At 36.0% G+C, this 23,636-nt stretch overlaps 1 protein-coding gene across 1 annotated transcript in view; it reads right to left on the minus strand.

The window, feature by feature from the left end:
• Window positions 1-23,636, minus strand: part of GLT1D1 (glycosyltransferase 1 domain containing 1) — a 112,917-nt gene that overhangs the window by 55,809 nt on the left and 33,472 nt on the right. The window contains 4 exon segments of the mRNA XM_044658731.1: window positions 462-629; window positions 3,914-3,950; window positions 12,753-12,804; window positions 21,565-21,670. Coding sequence (XP_044514666.1) covers window positions 462-629; window positions 3,914-3,950; window positions 12,753-12,804; window positions 21,565-21,670 — 363 coding nt within the window.

The raw sequence follows: 23,636 nt of genomic DNA on the forward strand, positions 1-23,636 counted from the left end.
GAAAGAAAGAAAGAAAGAAAGAAAGAAAGAAAGAAAGAAAGAAAGAAAGAAAGAAAGAAAGAAAGAAAGAAAGAAAGAAAGAAAGAAAGAAAAGAACCTACTTACTTAAGAGATCTTCTTTTAAAGAATAATGTAAACAGGGGCACCTAAGAAGATCAATGGATTGGGAGCCAGGTCTGGAGACAGGAGGTCCTGGCCCCTCAGATACTTCCAAGCTGTGTGGCCCTGGGCAAGTCACTTAACGCCCCCCCCCCCCCAACTGCCTAGCTCTTACTTCCCTTCTGCCATGCAACTGAAGTTCACTATCAATTCTAAGACAGAAGATAAGGGCTTAAGAAAGAAAAAGATAAAAAAGACTAGGTTAGTTTCTTATCTGGCTTTAACCCAGACCCCCATGACTCCATGCCTGGGATGGGATTCTGTCCCTTAAGTAATAATCTCGCAATTTCTCTCATACCTACAAGAATTGGGTGTCTTTATCACAAACTTTGACAATAGCTTACAGTAAAGGAACACTGGTTTACCCAGAGGGATTCTGATCTAAATCATACCAAAAAAAGGTAATACATTACCTGCACTTTGTAGAAATGTGTTCCAGTTAAAGGTGACATTTGGCATTGTTGAAATTCCTAAGTCCAAAGGAGGGGAAAAAAAGACATTTCGCTTGAATCAGGTTACCAGTATATTATGAAAGTTATCTTGTCACGGATTTGAAGTAAAGAGATATCTAAACACTTCACTGAATTCTCATTAATCCTTGCAACCATATATGAAGCTGGTGATCTTCCTAGATCCCAGATTGCGAATTCCCCTTATTGGATCTTATTAAGCCAAGACTCTAATACACAGAGATCCACAGAAAAGATAAACTAGCTTATTATTGTACACAATAAATTACTTAAAAAGTAATACAAGTTTAAATATAAGTGGCTACATGTGACAATTCTTAGTCTAAATTATAAATTCACACTTAAAGAGATAAATTCAATCATATCCAGTGAACTTTAAAAGTCTCATTTAATAGTTAGCCATAGAGATGGGGGAAGTTACAAGTTGCTAAAAATGTATAAGCTGAAAATGATTGGCATACAGGATATCTTTCCTATCTCAGAAATTTATGGAAATGAAGTATCAAATAAATTTGAAGCGATCTTCTAATAATCTCCAGTATCCTGTATAAATGAAAATTTTATATCTTTTGAACTACATTCCCCAGAATTCCTTTTATTATTTCCCAAAATTCCCTTTAATTTCTCTGGCACCTCTATGTTTGCACGGTCACATTATTGTTTTATGATTTCTGTAGCTCCTCCCTCTCACTCTCTTTTCTCTTGTGCTCTTCTCTTGGAATAAGGACTGCTGTGAATGCGGGACTTTTGAAAAGGTAGATTAGCTTGGCACGTGGTTTTATTTTGTTACTTATTTATTCCTGTACTAGTGATTATTAATAAAAATTTAAAATATAATATTTTGAAGTTATTATTATATATTAATTTTAATTTTTATAATCCCAAAATGCCATTTGGAATGTGTCTGTCAATTTTTCTTTTAATTCAAAATGCTTAATGCCCATTTAGAAGTTTGCAAATGATATGATGGTAAAAAGAGTGTTGGTTCTTTCAGAAACCTTGGTCTTCTTGTTTCATCATTTACTAGATTTATAGCTTTGGGCAAGTCATATAACTGCTCTGTGCCTCAGTTTCCTTCTTGGTCAAATGGGGTTTAAAATATTTTTATCTCCGTTGGAGAGTTGTAAGGAAAACAACACAATGGATTTGCATTCTCTGGAGAGAGCACTAAAAAAGCCATTCAAATGTCAGGCATCACTACTCTGATCACTCAAAAAGTATAAATCCAAAATTCCAGGCCCAGTGCTAAATGACATTATTCACAAAACATGTCTCAACCTGTTACATTTGAAAAGCCCATAAAATGCCAGTTTCTAAGGAAAATGCCATATTTACTTCAATATTCAAACATTGATGATTTCATTGATGGGAACAGCTCACACCAGCACAGATAGAAACCCTGTTTCTTACCTTCAGAGTCATGTTTCATGACTAGATATGACAAAAAAATAAATAAAAATCAACTCGTACCCAAGCTTGGCTTGTCTGATCTGAAATTTCATTGAATTTTGAGATCTTAAAGTTGGAAAGGAATCTAAGAATTACTATCTAGACTAGGTTTTATGCCCTGGGGGAACAGAAAAAGAGGAACTATCTGAATCATAACAATCTAGGATCTTGGAAATGGAAGGAAGAATCCCTAAAATGTCATCACACCCAACCCCATCAGTTTAGAAAGCAGCAAAATGAGGTTCAGCATAAGGGAAATAATGATTTGCCCAAGATTACCTAGCTAGTTAGTAGCAGAGTCAGTACTTTAAAAAATGAGATATTCCTCTCTCTCCCAGGCCAGGACTCTTTTCTTTCATGCATGCCCAGATTTTATTTTTAAGTTTTTTTTTGTTTTTTTTTTTTGTTTTTTTTTTTTAAGTATGAGATTATACCAGTCTACCCGGAATTTTCATCTGGTCTTCTTTTGCTACAAAATTGGGCATGCATAAAATGGCTGATAAGATCAAATGATCCACTCTGGGTCCATTGAACTGAACAAGTGTAAGTAGTCCTTGAGACCATGACTTTGGAATGACTTTCTTTCAAACAGATCTAATAATGAAGTCTATTTGTTATTTAAATGTTTTTTCAATTATTAGGCATTTTTTTCTCCTCTTCCTAGTAAAGGAAAAAAAAACACCTATAAAAAAAAGTTACTACATTCAAGCAAAAATTTCCATTAAAAAATGTCTCTCCATCTGTTTGTTGAGTCTCTCACCTCTCAGTGTAAAAGGATAGCAACATTCCCCTTCATGATTGTGCTGATCAGACTCCTAAGTCTTTCAAAATTGTTTGTTTTTCCAGTGTTGGGATTATAATCTAAATCACTGTCCTGATTCTAGTCTATTTATTATTATGGAGGTTCCAAAATAATATATTTTTATTTTATTTTTCAATTTATAATTTTTCAAATATTGGATCCTCCAATAAAAATACAGCTAGGGGGTGGGTAGGTGACTCAGTGGATTGAGAGTCAGACCTAGACTCAGAAGGTCCTAGGTTCAAATCTGGTATGTGACCCCGGGCAAGTCACTTAACCCCTATTGCCTAGCCCTTCCCACTCTTCTGTTTTGGAACTAATACACAGTATTGATTCTAAGATGGAAGATAAGGGTCTAAAAAAGTACAGATGGTAAATGCAATGATCTGGGACAATCCTGAAAGACTTGGAATGGAGAATGCCATCCTCTCTCTCTGGAGAAAGAACTGTTGGAGTCAGATGGATGTGGATCAAAGCATTTTCTATCTTTCACATCAGTGTATTTACGGTTTTATCGTGGGGTTTTGGTTTTCTAGGAGTGTGCTCTTACACCAGTGACCAATATGGAAGTCTGTTTTGCATGATAATAAAAATAAAACTTTAAAAATACAGCTATAAACATGAGAAAAATAATGAAGATGCATCTAATTTACTAACTTGAAAATTATAAGGCTAAAGGGGATTATAGGCTTCTTAATACTAATGAAATTTGACTATGATAGGAAAAAAGGACAAAGAGGGAACAGGTTTAGATCAGTAAGAGACTGAGTCATTAGGCCATATGCTCTTGATTAATTCAATTAATTGAATTGCTTGATTAATTCAATCCTAAAACTATGCTTAAGAAAAAACTTCAAGAGTAGATATAAATAAATGAATCAATCAATAAGGAATGAACAAATTGGTAAATAGATAAGTGAATGAAAGGATATATAAAAATGTTAGGCAGATGAATGAATAAAATACAGCAAGCATCACTACTAAAGGTAAAAGCAAAGAAAAAAATATCTTTTTAATATTTAAAAATTCTTACCTTGGTTTTGGACATGGATTTTACCCTTAGCATGCGGCTTATGAAAAGAGAAAAAAAGAAAAGATAAATTTGATGGCTCACAATAACATTTCAGAAATAAAGTAGTGGCCATTAATAACCCACATGGAAAAATTATCCAAAATCATTTATGGAGCTACTCACAGACTTTTGACATTTGCCAAAACAAAAAACTACACTTGAATTTTAAGGAGTTTTCCCATTAAAAAACACAAATATACACACGTAGAACAAAAATCCTTGTTAGGCCAAAGGCAAAGGGAAAGGAGTCAATGCCAATTACAACCGACAGCAACCAACCTGATGACTTTGTACCTGCCAGGCTAGTAGAAAAGTTAAAATGAGCTTAGACAGAGTACATGCCAGCAACAAAGAACATCCATTTTATTTGATGATTCAGATGAAGAAAAAAAATTTCAGGCAGTTTGGTTTGGGCCTTGGGCTTCTAGTTTCAGTGGGTAGGGTAGGGGTGGAGTTTCCCTTTAGAAATAGTCTTCCAAAAGGGGAAAAGACTCAGGCTTTTCAATAAGGTAGGAATATGGGGCAGCTGAGTAGCTCAGTGGATTGAGAGCCAGGCCTAGAGATGGGAGGTCCTAGGTTCAAATCTGACCTCAGACACTTCCCAGCTGTGTGACTCTGGGCAAGTCACTTGACCCCCATTGCCTACCCTTACCACTCTTCTGCCTTGGAGCCAATACACAGAAGTTAAGGGTTTAAAGAAAAAAAAAATCAAAAAAAAAAAAAAAAAAAGGTAAGAATCTAAAAGGGACATATTGGGCCAAATTACCTCCTAATCTGACTCACCCATGTATTGTATGCCAAAAATACAAATGTACTATTCTTTAGGTGTTAAGAGAGTGAGACTCCTCAAAAAATTACCAGAAAGAAAACAATTCACTTTCATATTGACTAATGGGTCTAGTTCTTGGCATAATTTCCTACATAAAATCAAATCTCGAATAAACACAGCGTTTAACAGAGAAGGATGTGGAAAAGGCACATTTTCAATTGCCAAAGACTCTGGGTTGTTGTCAAGAACATGATCAAAGACTGTATCTAAATGATATCAAAAGTCCTGTAAATTCAGTGTAAAAGGCAACCTGGAAGCTTGAGTGCTTGGTGTCACAGTGACTAAAGATCCAGGCAATGACTGACAGATCCAAACTACACCAATATCTTGGCATTACCTAAATATCAATGGTCCCACCTCTGGGTTGTCCCCAGAAAAGGGTCAGCGTTCAAGGCAATCTCAAGCTTGTACTGAAAAGCAACTTCCAACAAATGGTTATGCTCTTCTTCTCCCAAACTGCCCATATAGGAAGAAATTAAATTTTCATTACTCTCATGAACCAACTAGGAATAGAAAAGAAATTCTAAGAAGGCTACTTGTAAGGGGGCAGCTGGATGGCTCAGTGGATTGAGAGCCAGGCCTAGAGACAGGAGGTCCTACGTTTGAATCTGGCCTCGGACACTTCCTAGCTGTGTGACCCTGGGTAAGTCACTTAACCCCCATTGCCTAGCCCTGTAACAAATAAAATTAATATAGAAGGATATATATAAAAGATATTAGGGTTAAAAAAAATAAAAAACACTTAACAAAAGGCTATTTGTATAAGGGAGAGAAGACAATCATCAACTCCTCAACCTTTTGATTATGGGGCATTACAGATGGTGGGGTTGGGGTGAAGGGAAATGAAACAATATGTTGTTTATATATATTTATATTTATAAGTTCTTCATCATTTTTAGCATCCATTCATTAAGTTCAACTTTACTGGTTGCCTTCCTGGGTCACTATCCAGCTGTCATGTGTGCTAAATGTAAGCAAAAGAACTTTTAGGGTTGGATTGCTTCAAGAATCATGATGATTTTAAAGATATGTGTTATTATAGCATAATCTTTTTTGAAATAAAGCTACTTAGGTGAAGGAAAATAACAAAATTCTGAATTGCAGTAGAAAGAGATTCTGGCTGACACTGCTAATCTTCAGCACGAAAAAAAAAATTAAGAAGGGAAATTAAGAGGTTGTTTTAAAGTTCTTTTATTAAGGAAAAGCCAGATTCAGGGGTTAAGAGTAGAGTCTCACTGTTGTTTCTTATTTGGTCATTTGCGTCCACTGTCATCACTAAGCAAACAAACTTAAAATGATCCTCTCAGAAAACTATTGCATACTTTTTCACCCACAGAAAGGAAAATCTTCAGGACAGAAGTAGAATGAATTCATCTTTCAAAAAAGGCTTTGGTATTTGTATAGCAAACTCTCATAAATCAGAGCAGTCTTTCATGGAAATGTGTTTTACAAGTTGGTAAAAATTGAGGTGAAGGAGAATCAAGTTTATTTAATTTTGTAGTAACACAAGGTTTTCAAATGATTTTTCTTTAAAATGAATGTCAGTTGGAAAAATTGAGAAAATAAAGTTAAAGGAAAAAAGGGAGGCTGTGGTTATTTTAATTTTCATAATGAAAAAAAATTTATACAACCTAGTAAAAGTCGAAAGGCCAATATTGATTTTTAAAAAGATATTAAAATATCCTATAGATTTCCCTTCTTTGCTCATTCCTTATTATATCCTCACTTTCCTTGAAAGGATATAACTCTCTATGCCCTAGTAAAAGACTCACCTAGAAGCTATATTCTCTAATTAACACGGAAACCATAAAAATGACTCTGAATTCAAATAATTTCTGAAAGAGATTAAAATAACTCTCATCTATACTTTATGAGTCAATAAGAAGCTATTGTTTAATCTGATCCATTTTAAAAAGGTTAAAAGCCTTTTGGAAATAATTTATATTAATCTGTGTATGTGTGACTGAACAGAAAAGTAAAAAATCTTTTGGGACTTACCTATGTTACTTATATATTATAATTTATCGCCCAAGAATTTGTATATGTATGTGTGTATATTCATGTAAATGTATATCCTCAAGGCAATTTCTTATAAAACATTCTGCTGTTGAATAACAGAAACAAATATGAGAAAAAAAATGACTCAAATGTCTAATGTACTTTGGCCTGAAGATATAAAAAGTTATTTGTTTAAAGAGCCAAATACTCTTTATCAAAGTCCTTATTTACCAAGTTTTTAAAAGATTATTTTAAAAAAAAATTTACAGTCTGAAAAGGAATTTAAAAGTTATCTCTGTAGATATGATTCCTATAATAACTTGGCAATTTTCAATCCATAAAAAAATCAGAAGAACCTGCAAATGGAAACAAGACATAATATTTGCATTTTAAAAAAGATATATGCAATTTTAGTCGTTTTCCCAAAGAGCTCAAATAAAAGTGCTTTTCTTTTAAAAATAATAAGAGCTTCTGATTAAGTTTTGACTTAAAGTGCTGAAAAACTGTAAAAAAAGATGAAAGTAGGTTTGACATATTACCAAATACGTCTCCATCATGTAATGAAATAACTCACAAAAATAGATGTACATCCCTTGAGAAGATCTCTCTCTTCTCCTTCCCGAGGCCCCACCACACATCTCCTCCTACTCTTCCAGCTGCCCATAAGCAAGTAAGAGGAAAATCGAATGCTCCCTCAAACCTACCTCAAATGCCTGGAAACTTCTCAAAGGAAAATATTTCAAATAGGGAAAAGAAAAAAAAAAAGGAGAGGAGTCAGATGAGGACTAAATTCCGTAACGGAATTCAAATAATGATCTGCTCTGATCCACCATGAATCAAACAAGTGAGTGGTTATAACACCAAAACAAGCCATGGCCTGCACTAGGAACAGAGCATTAGTACCTCGTGAATGGTTGCATGATCCTCTGCTATAGCAGAAAGAAGATCAAGCTACATACCCAGCGCCAAAGGAAAATTCCAGGGAAGTTTGCAGCTTTTTTAAAAAAATCCAACTTGCAAAGGAAAACAAATACTGAGAATTACTCTGAAAATATCCAAGAAGCTGCTTTTGCCTTCCCTCTGCCTTGATGGTTTTGGGCCAAGTGAAACATTTTCTGGACATCCCCAAGTTTGGTGGCCCAGATAAAATGAGGTGTTTTGTTTTTTTTTTCATGTAACATAACCTAGAATTCACGAAATGACTTGGAACTTCAAATTCCAGTGGTCTCACATGGCAAAAAAGACACTTGGGACACTTTCACAGCTTCTCCAACCAAAGTTCTCTGAAGATAGAACATCTTATTAAATATTTATCAAACTAGCAACTGTCTAAAACATGATCAAAACCTGAGGTTTCACTTAAAAAGAAAGTAAAGAAGTTTTGTTAGTGTAAAATCATCCATTTCTGAAGATAAAAAGTGTGAAATCAATGTATAAAAAGGGCTTTGGGTGGGAGGGGGATGATAGCTAGGTAGTTCAGTGGATTGAGAGCCAGGCTTAGAGATGGGAGGTCCTGGGTTCAAATCTGGACTCAGACACTTGCTGTGTGACTCTAGGCAAGTCACTTAACTCCCATCTCCTAGACCTTACATTAGAAAAAAGAACAATTCAAAAGTGAAGTATACTTTGGCCTAAAAATCTAAAAATATATTTGTTTAAGTAGCCAAATACTCTTTATCAAAGCCCTTAGGAATATTAAAAAAAATTTTTCAGAGTCTGAAAGGGAAATTAAATATGATCTCCAAATATAATAAGTTGGCAGCTTCTGCCTTAGAATCATATTGGTTCTAAGATATAAGGGAAGGGCTTAAAGAAAAAAAATGGACTTGGTATGTGGCAGGCCTGGTATATGTGGTTTTTACTATTGTGCTATTTTGAGATAATCAGATGACAGATAAAAACGATGGAATATGCAGGGAAAGTACCTAAGAAGTAGTAAAGGCCAATATGCTGAGAATCAATCACAAAGCGGCTCTCTTAGTTAGACTAGCACCGGTTACTACATTGACTTTCTGAGCCCACTTGTGACATAAACTGCTCCTCTAACAGCCAATGAAATTTGTCTTGCTTTCTGCATATCAATTTCCAAAAGAATTTTTGATGAATTTATGGACAAATGAAAAGCAAATAGCATACACATATATTGTCTACAATAACTACTGCAGAAAGCAATTTCTACCTAAGATGTAGAAGGAAAGATAAATGGTCAAAGAAGTCTGGAAATGAGGCTGCTTTAAAAAAGATCATTAAATGGTCTAGCCACAAAGAGCTTATCTAAACATCAATCACTGCAAAAAAAGCATCCAGTGACCATTTCCATTGTTTTGTAGTGCTTAAAATGTTAGTTGGTTTTTAACAGGAGAAATTCTAAAAAATAACATTCATTCATTTTTAAATTTTTTTATTTTTCTGGAAATTTCATTTATTTATTTGTTTGTTTAAGTTTTGTTTTTAATATTTTCCCCTAGTTACATATTTCATGTTCTTTCCCTCTCCCCCAAACTCCCCTAAGCCGATACACAATTCCTCTGGGTTTTACATGTATCATTGATCAAGACCTAATTCCATATTATTGATAGTTGGACATTCATTTTTTTAAATCGTGTACTCAATTTCTCTTTTATATAATGGTCATGAAGGCCGTTTCTCCAAAAAATAAAAACTTCTAAATCCCTAAAGCCAATGATCTGTACGTAAAGTTACTGAAAGCAAAAGACTGACATGGAAAATCCAAATTAGGCAAGCTCATAATAAAGTGGGGAAAGAGATCAAAACATCTGATAATATGAGTTAGATTACTTTGGGATTCTCTTTGACCAAGTGGACTGGATCAGATAAAACTTATCACAAGCCTTTGAAACAACCTGAGGCCTATGTAAAAAGATCCTAGGTCCATAGGCTTGGCCTGGAAGAAACTTCCCTTCAAGGTCACCAAAACCTGTACTTTGGCCAAAGGTGTTTCAGCAGACCAAAGAACTTTTTTCTTCCTGTAATAAATGGAGCAGTCATCAGAACTAGTACTATTAAAAATTATGTCAGCAGCAACACATTTATACTCTCGACTGTAGTTTCATGAAAATTCTGCAATTCTTCTCAAATGATAAGTGACATTTGTATACAATAATTAATAAGAATTATATATATTAAATTATATATTAAATATGGCACATAAGATGCTATAAACTAAAAATGAATGTAATATACTGTAGTTACCTCTGCCAAATATTACATGTTCTATAAACTGAATAAATCAAAAAATAAATAAAAGCATCGGCATGGGTGGGGGGCACGGGGGGTGAAGGGGAAAGTAGGAGCATGAATCATGTAACCATGTTAAAAACGAATATTAATAAATGCCTAAATAAATAAGCAGACAAACAAATAAATAAAAGGCTACTGATATACCGTAGTTACCTCTGCCAAATATTATATGTTCTATAAACTGAATAAATCAAAAAATAAAAGGTAACAACATCAAATTTATTTGCCATGGGAGGGCAGCTGGGTAGCTCAGTGGATTGAGAGCCAGGCCTAGAGACGGGAGGTCCTGGGTTCAAATCCGGCCTCAGCCACTTCCCAGCTGTGTGACCCTGGGCTAGTCACTCGACCCCCATTGCCCACCCTTACCACTCTTCTGCCTTGGAGCCAATACACAGAAATTATGGGTTTAAAAAAAAAAAAAAAGAATCTTAGAAGCTTGCCCAGAGTCGCACAGGTGGCATGTTTCAGAGGAGGAATTTGAAGTCGGATCTTTCTCCATCAAAGCTAGTTCTCTATGCAGTAGGCCATGATGCTCTGTGTGTGTGTGTCTGTGTTTCTATATAATACACATATATAGAGATGTGTTTACAATAGAAAAAATATATTTATACATATAACATATAGAAGAAATAGTTGTACATAACTATAACATACATGTAACAAATATAGTAATATATGAACCTAAAAATAATCCAATTTATAGCTTATATTTAAACCTATACACAGAGACTCATAAAAGTCCGTACATGAAACATCCTATCTAAAGAAAGAATCACATCTCTATAAACACACACATTATTTCCTTCTTAGAGATCAGGAGAGTAGCTGAAGAAAATTCCTAAATTTCTTCTGTCTGGGGATTACTGGAATTAGTTGATTTTGATTGTGGTCTCCTAATAATTAGTGGATTAGCTAATCTAGTACTCAGTAAGCCAAATCCATTCACTAATATAAGCATTAACAAATTAAAACTCTAACGGACAATAGTGCAATTAAGAACCGAATTGTAATTACTCAAAAGTCACATCGTTGTTAAGAATGTAAAAGTAGAAATAAATTCTTCTTAAAAATTATTATAGGGGGAGGGGCCAGCTGTGTGACCCTGGGCAAGTCACTTGACCCCCACTGCCTACCCTTAACACTCTTCTGCCTTGGAGCCAATACACAGTATTGACTCCAAGACAGAAGGTAAGGGTTTAAAAAAATAAAATTATTATAGGGGGCAGCTGGATTGCTCAGTGGATTGAGAGCCAGACCCAGAGATGGGAGGCTCTGGGTTCAAATCTAGACTCAGACACTTCCTAGCTGTGTATTTATATATATATAATAGAAGTGGCTTATCAAAAAAATAGACAATAAATTTGGAGTTGATGTTTATGTACTTTTTGTTACTAAACTAAATTAGTCTAAGAGTAAGTATCTCTAATAGATTCAACCTCTGTGTAGAGGATTCTGGTATCTGTCTCCAGTTTCAGCCTCTCCCCTGAGTCTGCCAAATATCTATTTGATACATTTCCACCCAGATGCCCCATGTGCACTGAAAATTTAACCTGTGTAAAATGGAATTCTTAGTTCCACATGTCCCTCCCTTCACTAGCAGCATCCTTCCTCCCCTCCCTGAAAAAAAAAAAATAGTTCCTCTGGCCAACTTCTCTATTTCTATTAGTGGTAGCATTGCTTTCTTGGTCACTCAGTTTCAAAACCTCATGATTAGTGATTAGTGACTCTTCCTCCTTTCTCTGATTTTCCCATATTCAAAGAGTAACAAAATCTCCTCAGTTCTTACTCTGAATCTGTGCCTTCCTTCCCTGTCGCCACCTCTAGTTGTAGCCTTCTGCCTCTCGTGCTGAGAAAAGAGCTCTGCCTCCCAACTGGCTTTCCTGCCAAGAATCACCCTCACTCTCTCCTCCCTCTGTTTCTCTTTTTCTCCTGAACGATTCTATAATATTACTCCTACTAAAATAGCATCTTAATAAAAAAAAACATTGATATATGTACAAAGACACCTATACAGACTATGCATGTAGACTGGAAAAGGGGGAAGAGTAGGGGTTAGCTCTGGACTGTTTTGTCATTTTTTGAAGACAATTTTCTTACTGTATTCTAGATCATGATTGGGGGGAAAAGAAACTAAAAATGGATTTTGTAAAAATGAAGCACAACTACTAAGATTTTAGAAAAGTATCAAGCAATAATACTATCAAGCCTTTCTACTTGCTACCTAAGTGAGAGTGTTTAGAGCAGCTTTGGTGAACCTTTCACAGACTGCATGCCTAAACTACACCTTCAAGCTACCTGTGAGCCCGGCACATTACCCCAGACAGTGGAGGGAGGAAGTGCTCATCTGGTGGCTGGGTGGAGGGTCGTGGCATGCAAAAAATGTCTTCAGGCACAGTGGAGGAGTTGGGGATGGCTGGTTTAATGGAAGGCAGCCAGGATGGTGAAGGCCCCAAGTTCAAGTTTGAAAGGGATTTGTTGAAAGAACTAGAAATATTTAGACTGGAGAAAAGACTCAGAGAGGCTATAATAGCATTCTTCAAGTGTGTAAAGGTCTGTGGAAGTAGGATTCGATTTTTTTGGTTTAGATCCAGAATGAAAAAAACAGAAATGCACAGGTGGAAGTTATAAGGAGGTAAATTAAGGTCTTTGCTCAAGATTCCACTTGTACAGAATTTCACTTGTAAATAATCATTAAAAAAAGTTAAAACATACCCATATATTCAGTGCCATTTCCTTCATTGACTCTGTAAAAGCCACTGCAAATCTAAGAAAAGGGACAAAAACGGTAGTGACAATTACTACAAAAACTTTTTTCACAAGACTATGAAATAGCTCTCTGGAGCAAAATATATGGAAGGAAGCTGACTGAAATGCTTAAGACTGACCTGAAAGTATTACTTCATGTCACTGATAGGGAAGTCCAAATTTTTTCCCCATCAAACTTCTTCAAGAGAATTTTGTCAGAGAGAAACAAGTCACCCCAAAATGCAAATAAATGCCTGTTATTTTTTCTTGCCTTTTTTTCCTCGAATAAAATTCTGATCCAGAATCTGGGCAAATACCACAGAATCAGACAGAAGAGAAGATAAATAAACAAGTCCTATAATCAACCACTAAATATTCTTGAAAGGGTTGGACTCTAATTTTTTTTTTTTTTAAGTAATGACAACTCGTAGGCGCTTATCACCTCTTACCTGGACTACTGTATCGGCATCTTCATTGCACCCCTGCCTCTCCATTCTATCCTCCACATAGAAGCCAGAGAGATACTCCTAAAACCCACAGGTCTGACCACATCACTCACCTGCTGAAAATATTCAGAACCTCCCTATCACCTTTAGTATAGAATAAAAGATCAAAGCCCTGACTCTATTTTTTCAGGTTAACTACATACTCCTCCTTTTATATACAATCTAGTCAAAACTGCCTGTCTGCTGCTTCTTATGTATAATAGTGCATCTCCCACCTCCATTCCTTTGATCAGACTGGCCGCAATGCCAATAATTAATGGTCTTCCTTCCTCCTCATCTCCACTTCCTGACCTTCCCAACTCAACGTAAGAACAACTTCATCCAGGTTGTTCAACCCACCAAGGAATTCCTAGTGCTCTTCCCCCTCACCAAAATCACCTTGTATCTATTTTGCATATATTATTTTTAAAAATATTTTATTTTTTCCTAATTACATACATAAACCATTGTAAGCACTTGTCTTTAAATTTTGAGTTTTAAATTCTTTCTCTCTTTCCGTCTAATTCCCATAGATTAAGGTTCAAAAAGTTAAAGTAAGTTAGGGGTGCATATCTCAAGAATTTGGAGGACATCCTTCTAAAAATCTTTTCACAAGTTTCAGTTCACTATTACTGAATTGTAGTTATTCTAAATTGCATAATAGTCTCAGTAATAAAATTAAATATAATCACAAATCAGGCCATCAGCACAAATTATTTCACTTTAAATGAAAATGTACAAATTTTATTTCATTTTGTTCTTTTTTAAACCCTCACCTTTCATTTTAGAATAGACACTAAGGCAGAAGAACAGTAAGGGCTAAGCAAAGGGGATAAGTGACTTGCCCAGCATCACATAGTTAGTGTCTGAGGTCACATTTGAACACAGGATCTCTTGACTCCAGACTTGGTACTCGAAAGACTGAGTCATCTAGCTAACCCATTTAATAGATTTTCAATAGTTTGGTTTTTTTTTAAACCACCTTATTTTCCATCTTCGAATGAGTTGCTAATATTATTTCTAAGCCAGAAGAGTGGTAAGGATTAGGCAATGGGGATTAAGTGACTTGCCCGGGATCACAGAGTTAGGAAGTGTGTGAGATCACATTTGAACACAGGATCTCTTGACTCCAGACTTGGTACTCTAAACACTGAGTCATCTAGCTAACCCATTTAATAGATTTTCAATAGTTGTTGTTTTTTTAAACCAGCTCATTTTCCATCTTCAAATGAGTTGCTAATATTGTTTCTAAGCCAGAAGAGGGATAAGGGCTAAGCAATGGGGGTTAAGAGACTTGCCCAGGGTCACACAGATAGAAAATGTCTGAGGTCACATTTGAACCCAGGACTTCCCATCTCTAGGTCTGGCTCTCAATCCACTGAACCACATAGCTACCCTGAAAATGTATATGTTGCTCAGGATGTCCTTGTGTTCTCATTCCTATTTCTATACCAGCATGTTGTTGCCATTCTTATTTTTTATATGGTAACAGTGAATACAGTGTTACATCCTGCCTCATGCACTGTCACTTTGTATAAGGCCCCCCATGCCTGGGGTTAAAAGAACACTAATACACAATCGCTTCCATCCCGGCATGCTCATTCTGCTCCTCTGGTCTGCTTTTCTATTTTTGATTCACTACAAGATAGTTTCATGATTACATTTGTATAAGATGTTGGCTTTTTCTCAGATGGACAGCCCAGGTGTTGCCCTGGCAGCTAGGAAATAAGAAAAGGCTCAGCGGACAGCTTCCATTATGCTGGATAGATCTTGGATGGAAGATTTATGGAAAAGCGAAGACAAGAATTGTGCCTGTAAAGCCATCCACGGGGCTCAATCTCACTGCAATAAAATATAAGCTCCTTGAGGGCAGGGCCTGTTTGATTTGCCTCTGAACCCCTAACACCTAGCACAGGAAAGGCAACTGATACATATTCTTTGAATGGAGATGAATTAAAAAGAGGGGCCACATCTCTGAGACTGTGGAGCTATCAAAGCCTCAAAAATCTGTTTCCATTTCTGCTTAGGTAACTGCTTCTTCAAAAATCTTTTTTTCTCACAAAGCTCTCTTTGATATATTCTTGCCACACTATCAAGTAAGCTATTGATACTGCATTAAATCTATAAATTGACTGAAAAGTATTGACACACTGATAAAATTGGCTTCTCTGGCCACATACAGAAGTGTAAGCATAAGTAAGCACAAATAAGTATCTGTTTGGTTCTTTCTAGCAAAACTGGTTTAAAAGTGTCCTTTTGGGGGCTTTATGTGTTTTAATGATCACATATTTGATTCATTTCGTCATTACTGTGAAGGGTTGGGACAGCATTGCCTGGTGGGGAGAGTGCTCTGGAAGTCAGAAAAAAAAAACTCTCCTTCAAAACTTGCTTCTAAGTAGGTAAACAAGGACAAATTCCCCCTTCCACCACACACATACAAACACTCTATCTCTCTCTTGTCTCTCTATTTCTCTCTGGCTCAGCTTCAATCTCTCTCTGTCTTTCTCTCTTCTCTCTGTCTCTTGTCTCTCTCTTTCTTCCTTACGGGGACAAATTACAGAGAGGTTTGAAACTGCCTTGGTGGAGGGAGTGCCTATACTTGAGAAAATCACAGGCCTTCAACCCCAAAGACTGTAGATTAATACCTTAAAGATACTGACATCTTTCACCATAAATAGAGCCTTTAAATTTTTAGCTTTTCTGAATTTAACTAGAACTTCGCTATGACAAAGAACAAGACATAACAATATTTCTGTATACTTGAACAAAAAAGTGTCTTCTCTTTTTCCCAATGTTCTCAATCTCTCCCTTTCTCTCTCTCTTCATATCTATCTATGTATATGTGCATGTATATACGTAGTTCTTAAATCTAGTTTGTTCAATACTCTCAAGCCTGTTACTAGTTTTGTTTTGTTTTTTGCTGATAGTTGAGGTGTGGAATCTCATTAATTTTCCATCTATTTCTCTTTGCAAAATGATAAGTATTTCTTTTACAAATTCAACTACTATATTTTTGGTCCATGTGTATGCAAAACTGATATGTATTTCGGGGGCAGCTGGGTAGCTCAGTGGATTGAGAGTCAGGCCTAGAGACGGGAGGTCCTAGGTTCAAATCTGGCCTCAGCCACTTCCCAGCTGTGTGACCCTGGGCAAGTCACTTGACCCCCATTGCCCACCCTTACCAATCTTCCACCTATGAGACAATACACAGAATTTAAGGGTTTAAACAAAAAACAAAAAAAAACTGATATGTATTTCTTTTCAGTAGTACTTTCTTTTTTTTCTCTCTTTTATCTCTCAGTACTTTCTGCTATAAATTTGGCTTTGCTTCTTTCAAAGAATTCTTTATTTTCTGAAGCTAGTTAGAAAATGTTAAATTGTCCTTTCTTATTTCAGTAGCATACTTGTTTATCTTCCTTAAGACTGCAAGATTCCATTCTTTTCAAACATTCTAAACCCCTCATTCTTTTATGAGTTTAATACACTTATAATCAATACTGTATTGTCCTTTGTTGAATTGATATTTATTATGCTAGAAAGGAATATAAACTTTCTTACTTTACTACTCCTATTACTAACTCAAACCTAGAGAAAGTACAAATGAGAAGGCCAATATTTTATGCTCGAAGTAGCTCCCAAACATTATATAGAGAATATTCTATAATTCTCATCTCTAAAACTTGACCTCTCCCCAATTTAGGAGCTTTAACCAATCATTTATCCATCATTAAGAAACTTCCCTAACTATAGCATAGCTACACCTATATATAAAACTATGATTGATTATATATATGTTTGTATTGCATATGTTACCATATATAAACTATATAAACCCCAAAATTTATCGATGTGTATCTGTGTATACATAAAACATCCAGGCAATCAGAGTTAAAAGGTATTCAAGTTCATGTTCTAAAGTACTTGACTCAATGTTTTTCTAGAGTTCAATGAACCATAATAGTTTTCCCACCAATTTTTTGAAGTTTTTTTGGCTTTTAAGAGTCCAATTTTTGTATTCAAAATGAATTCTTAGACAGTCTAGGATGAAAGCCCATGTTTTGAATTTGGTATAGTCACTCCCCAGTTTCTTCTGTCATTTCTGGTGACTGAAAGAAAAACAAAAAAACTTGGGCAATTGTAATTGCCATTTTTTTTTTAAACCCTTAACTTCTGTGTATTGGCTCCAAGGTAGAAGACTGGTAAGGGTGGGCAATGGGGGTCAAGTGACTTGCCCAGGGTCACACAGCTGGAAGTGTCTGAGACCAGATTTGAACCTAGGACCTCCCATCTCTAGGCCTGACTCTCAATCCACCGAGCTACCCAGCTGCCCTATAATTGCCATTTTTGATAAGTGATTTCCTTCTTGGAAAGGATTTTTTGAAAGCTCACAATAATAAACCTGAGTTAGCTATATGATTAATTTTTCCATATTATAAATATCCCATACATGGGATTCTGGGATTCTTCTATCTGTGGAAAATTTCTGCCTTTTGATAACTCTGGAGAGTTCTTGTGTACAATGTTATAAAATCAATCTATCAAATTCTTTTCCCCTTCAGTAATTTCAGATACCCTCAGAATTCTGAGAGTTCCTCTTCTAATCTCTCTTCAAAATCTGTAACTATCATTCAGATTGTTTTTCTGATCATTTCCATCTAAATCCTTTAAGATTTTAATAGCACTGTCTGCCATTTTATCTTCTACAATACTAATTTTGCTCTTGGTGGCATTCATTGATATTATCAAATTCTCTACACTATTTTCCATGATGCTAAGTTTAGGCATCACCTCAAAATTGCTGCTGGATTACATTTTTCCTTAAATATAAGGTTCAAATGAAACATGTAACTATGGGAAAATATTCAAAATAAAAATAAAAATATAAAAAAAAAAACCATGAGGTTCAAATCCAGCCTTAGACACTTCCTGGCTGTGTGGCTCTGGGCAAGTATTTAACATAAATTGCCCAGCCCTTCTGCCTTAGAATTAATACTTAGTATTGATTCTAATACAGAAGGTAAGGATTTTTTAAAAAGTGTAACACATTTGAGTAAAATATCATTTCTTGCCCTCTGTCTATGATTCTAATTCTAGGAGTATTCTAATAGTCTTAGCATGTTAGAACAGGAAGGGACCCTTTGGGATTAAATGTAAAGAAAGAGGTATGCAGAAAAGTGAAGTGATCCAAGGTGAGAGAGGGAGACTAGTGAATAAATAGCGAAAGCCAGAATTCAAACCCATGTCTGCTGTGGTTCCAAATTCAGTGTTCTTTCTACTATACCACCAAAAAATAAAATAGGTGGCCCAGTGGATAGAGAGCCAGGTATGGAATCAGGAAGACCAAATTCAAATTCAGCCTCAGACATTTTACTAGTTATATGACCCTGGGCAAGTCATTTAACCCTGTTGGCTTTGTTTCCTCATCCATAAAATGATCTGGGAAAGAAAGTGGCAAACTACTCTAGTATCTTTGCCAAGAAACCCCCAAATGGGTTCACAAAAGATTCCTACATGATTGAAATGACTGAACTATGTTTTTATCCTGGTGATTCTCCCTTTATTTCTCTTACCTTGCAGTATTTTTTTTCATGTCATAGTTTTTTGATGGAAAGAACCCCCCCCCCCAGAAGACAGAGATCTGTTCAAGATATTTTTTGTTAGTTTACTTTTTTTTCTAAAACCCTTATCTTCTATCTTAGAATCAATACGTAGCATTAGTTCCAAAGCAGAGGAGTGGGAAGGGCAAGGCAATGAAGGTTAAACGATTTGCCCAGAGGCAACACAGGCCAGATCTGATCCCAGAACTCCCAATCTCTAGTCCCAGCTCTCAATGCACTAAGCCACCTAGCTGTCCCCTAAGTATTTTTTTTTTTTAAATTTAGAACAAATATGTTTCTTCAGGGCATTTCTGTTACTTTTACTGGGCTCTTGAGCAAAGAGATGCCCTTACAAGCTCTCTCTGTCTCTATCTCTGCCTCTGTCTCTTTATCTCTGCCTCTGTCTCTCTCTCTCTCTCTCTCTTCACATACATCTCTCCATTGTCCAGTTTTTTCCATTATGTTCACACTTCACTAAATGAGTAAAAAAATCACTCGTTCTAAAGTTCATGAAGTGCTACAAAAAGAGAAAATATACCCTATAGGAAAACCACTACCATTTAAGGGAATTTGATTAAAAATAAAGCATTGATAATAAAGCTAGACACAGTTCAATGTTTTGTTTTTATAGAATTTTGTGGTATATTGTGCTGGACAAGGAATCTATGATTCAGGGAATGTTCCTACACACTAGCCTGCAATCAATACGAGGAGGGGGAAAAATCGATGTTTGTTTTAATAACTATGCAATGAATAATACTGGTGATAATACTACAGGAGGGATTCCTTCGATACTACTTCTAGGAAACAGAATGACTTTTTCTCTATGAGATAACACATTATGAATGATATCAAACTAATTATTTTCAAGTATAAGAGCAGAACTATGATAATAAAGTATCTTTCAACTTGTAAATTAATTATCCTCAAATGTCTCTGGTGCCTACAGATGGGTCAAAATAACTTTGCAAAGATTTTTTTTTTAAGATTCAATCTTAACTAATTCCATGGAAAACACTTCCAAAGAATTAGCTAATTTAAAATCCAGTGGCACATTTAATAACTACTCTTAAGGGACAAGACTGACATCTACCGTAACCCAGGAAGAAAACATTGAGCAACAGAAAGACCATTGGATAGGGAGTTCATCTTTGCTCTGCTATTTACTATCTCTGTGACCCTTAGAAAGCACTTAATCTCTGGATTTCTTTGCTGATAAGATTAAGAGGTTGAAATAGATTTGGAGGTCTAGGGTCCCAACAGCTTTAAGACTGATCCTAAGCTTTTTTTTCCCCTCTTTGTACAAGATACAATAGAATCTTGGATGCTTTAAGCAACTGTAACTGAAAGCAAATGATTTTAAGATCATGATGGACAGATTTCCATCAGACCATCAGATTCCAACCTTGCCAGAAGTCCTCTGTAGTGACACACTCACACCTCTCACTGCTATTTCTGTGTTTAGTGGAGAGAGGTGAGTTGATGCCAGCTGGCAAAGAGACCTGAGCCAGGGTATAGAAATATTGCTTCCAAACTCTTACCTAAAATGATTTATAGCAGTGATTCCCAAAGTGGGTACCATCGCCCCCTGGTGGGTGCTGCAGCGATCCAGGGAAGCGGTGATGGCCACAGGTGCATTTATCTTTCCTATTAATTGCTATTAAAATTTTTAAAAAATTAACTTCCAGAGGGCAAAGTAATATTTTTTTCTGGAAAGGGGGCAGTAGGGCAAAAAAGTTTAGGAACCACTGATTTATAGGATCTAGAAATCTAGATTAGGAGAATCAGAGAGATGATCTGGTTTTCTGGAGGAGATATACTGTGATAATTAATATAATCAAAATATAGAATTCTAGCGTCATTATTTCCTTCGCTAACTCTCCGAGGACAGGGCAAGAATCCAATATTCTTCATGACCCAAAGAGTAGTATGAATAAATACATCCTAGTTGAGCTCAATAAAAAGTAATTGATGGGGGACAGGTAGTTGGCTCAGTGGATTGAAAGTCAGGACTAGAGACAGGAGATTCTTGGTTCAAAGCTGGTCTCAGATAGTTCCTAGCTGGGTGACCCTGGACAAGTCACTTAACTCCCATTGCCCAGCCCTTAATGGTCTTCTACCTTGGAGGTAATATACAGTATTGATTCTAGATGGGAGGTAAGGGTTTAAAAAAAAAAAGTAATTGATGGTAAAGGAAACTCTTCTAGGCAAAGAAGTATTCCCAGAAAGCAATCTGTTCGTACAGTTTCTCCAAATGCCAAAGCAAATAGTTGGGAGGAAAATTCTACTTTGTTATAAGGTATCTAGTCAATGATTCAATATAATTATTTGTATAACTGTTTTGTTTTAATAAATTCATTCAAGCTGGTTTGTTCAATTTAACAATTTATTAAGTCCCTATCATATCTAAGGTATAAGAATAATAATAGTCCACAATTCTATTGCTAGGTTTACAAAATACCTTAGGCACATTATCTAATTTGATCTTTCTAATAATACTGTTTGACATATTATAGTTATTATGATTCCTAATTTTTTATGATGAGGAAACAGAGTTAGTAAAAAGGAGAACTGACTAAGCCTAAGCCATACTGATAAAAATGTTTAAGTATCAAAGGCAAAATTTGAATCCAGGTCCCTCTGGATTCAGCCCAGCATAACATCAAGTGTACTCATAATTAATTTTCTAAAAATTACCTGGCTTCTTCTAGAACTGACCCCATCATTTGCTTCTTTTCTCCATGGTTAATATCTTCATTTATATCCGTTCCTCCAAAGATGACTCCAAAAGGTATTCTTTGACCTGCAAAAAAATATATTTTTATGTGGTAAACCACTCCCCAAAAGCAAAAATATTTTAAAATGATACTTCCCAAAAGATACAGGAATTTTCCACTATTATCAACCAAAGCCATCATTTCTTACTTAGTTAAAAATACTACTACTAGGGGCAGTCCTAGAGTCAGGAGGACTTGGGTTCCAATTGGAATTGATACTAAGGGGGCAGCTGGATAGCTCAGTGGATTGAGAGTCAGGCCTAGAGATGGGAGGTCCTAGGTTCAAATCCTACCTCAGACACTTCCCAGTTGTGTTACCCTGGGCAAGTCACTTTACCCCTATTGCCCACCCTTACCATTCTTCCACCAAGGAGCCAATACACAGAAGTTAAAGGTTTTAAAAAAATTAAAAAAAATTTTTTTTTAAATTGATACTAAGACATGGTAATGAATGGTTAGAAAAAGAAAAAAAGTACCATTATATATAGATCTGAATCAGAGAACTGGTCAACCAAGGGTAACTTTGGCTCTTTCCCTTTGAAGGTCACATGAGTACACACTAATGTTCCCATTGTGTGTCTCTAGGAGGCCTTTTTAGTCAAAATCCATTCAAAGTCATGAGGTTGCAATGAGCCTTGAATCCATTCTTGCTTTTTTCTTATTTAATTTTTTTAATTTAAATTTAGAGAGGTCCCTTCTGTTTTCTGTTTTTGTTTTTGTTTTTTAGAGCCTTACCTTCCATCTTGGAGTCAATACCAAGGAAGAAGAGTGGTAAGGGTAGGCAATGGGGGTCAAGTGACTTGCCCAGGGTCACACAGCTGAGAAGTGTCTGAGGTCAGATTTGAACCTAGGACATTCCATCTCTAGGCCTGGCTCTCAAACCACTGAGCTACCCAGCTGCTCCCCTGTCTTCTCTTTTTAATGTAAAAGGCTAACAGATAATAACATTATTGGTGACCAGAAGGATCAACTCCCAGACTCCCTCTAGTTACACCAAAGATGCCATTAGGGGAAATACTTTTCTTGCCATCGTTAGCTAGAATTTAACAAAGCAGTCTATCATAGAAACATTGTTATAAATAGGTGTTGGGTTGTTAGACCAGGCCAAAAAACACATCCTTTCAATCACACTTAGCCACTATTTACATAATATTGGTATGTGAAAATTGAATTTAGATCAATTCATCAAACATTTATCATGTGCATGTTGTGTATAAGGCAGGGACAACCTCTGGAGATAATGGAATAACAAGGAAAGAATCCCTGCCCCCAAAGCATTTATATTCTAATTGGAGAGGGATATAAAGTACATAGAAATAAAGATTATATGTACATGAACAGAGAGGGGTGGCTTCAGGTGTTTTAACCCAAACTTTGGGACCTGTTCAGCTTCCAATTGCTTATTATTTGAGCCAGCTGGACCCCGTAGCTTCAGAAGTACCACCATGTCTTAGAGGCGTAGCTGCCACAGCTTTATTAGTAACTAAAGCTGCTGATTTAGTATTAGGATGCCCATTAACAATAATATGCCCACATGCAGTCATTTTGGCACCCAGAGCATTGTAGACTCCGTTAAATGTAATAAAGGATTTTTAAGATGTAATAAGGGATTTGTAGGATGTAATATGAGACTGAAGCTAGGGGTAATCACTGGTAGGAACAGGGAATAAGGCAAGGCAAGGGACCCAAGGCTGGAGGTAATCAAGGGAATAAACTAGGTACTAGGGAAATTAATGCAATATTGTGGACAAGGCAGGTATAATGATGAAGGTTGGTGGTTGAAGTGGTAGGAGAAATAAGGGAATGTCTGAGTTTAGGGAGTATAACACTGAGGTAACAAGGGTTGCAAGGGAGAAGATGAATTAATCCAAGGCAGGCAAACAGCAGCAGGGATATACAGACTGTTACTTAGGCTAAAGACAAAACAAAAAAGGGAAATAGACTGATCCCTTCAAGTAAAGGACACTTTACAGAGCCAAGATAGAGTCAGCC

This window comes from Gracilinanus agilis, chromosome 1 (genome assembly GCF_016433145.1).
Source record: "Gracilinanus agilis isolate LMUSP501 chromosome 1, AgileGrace, whole genome shotgun sequence".
Taxonomy (NCBI): domain Eukaryota; kingdom Metazoa; phylum Chordata; class Mammalia; order Didelphimorphia; family Didelphidae; genus Gracilinanus; species Gracilinanus agilis.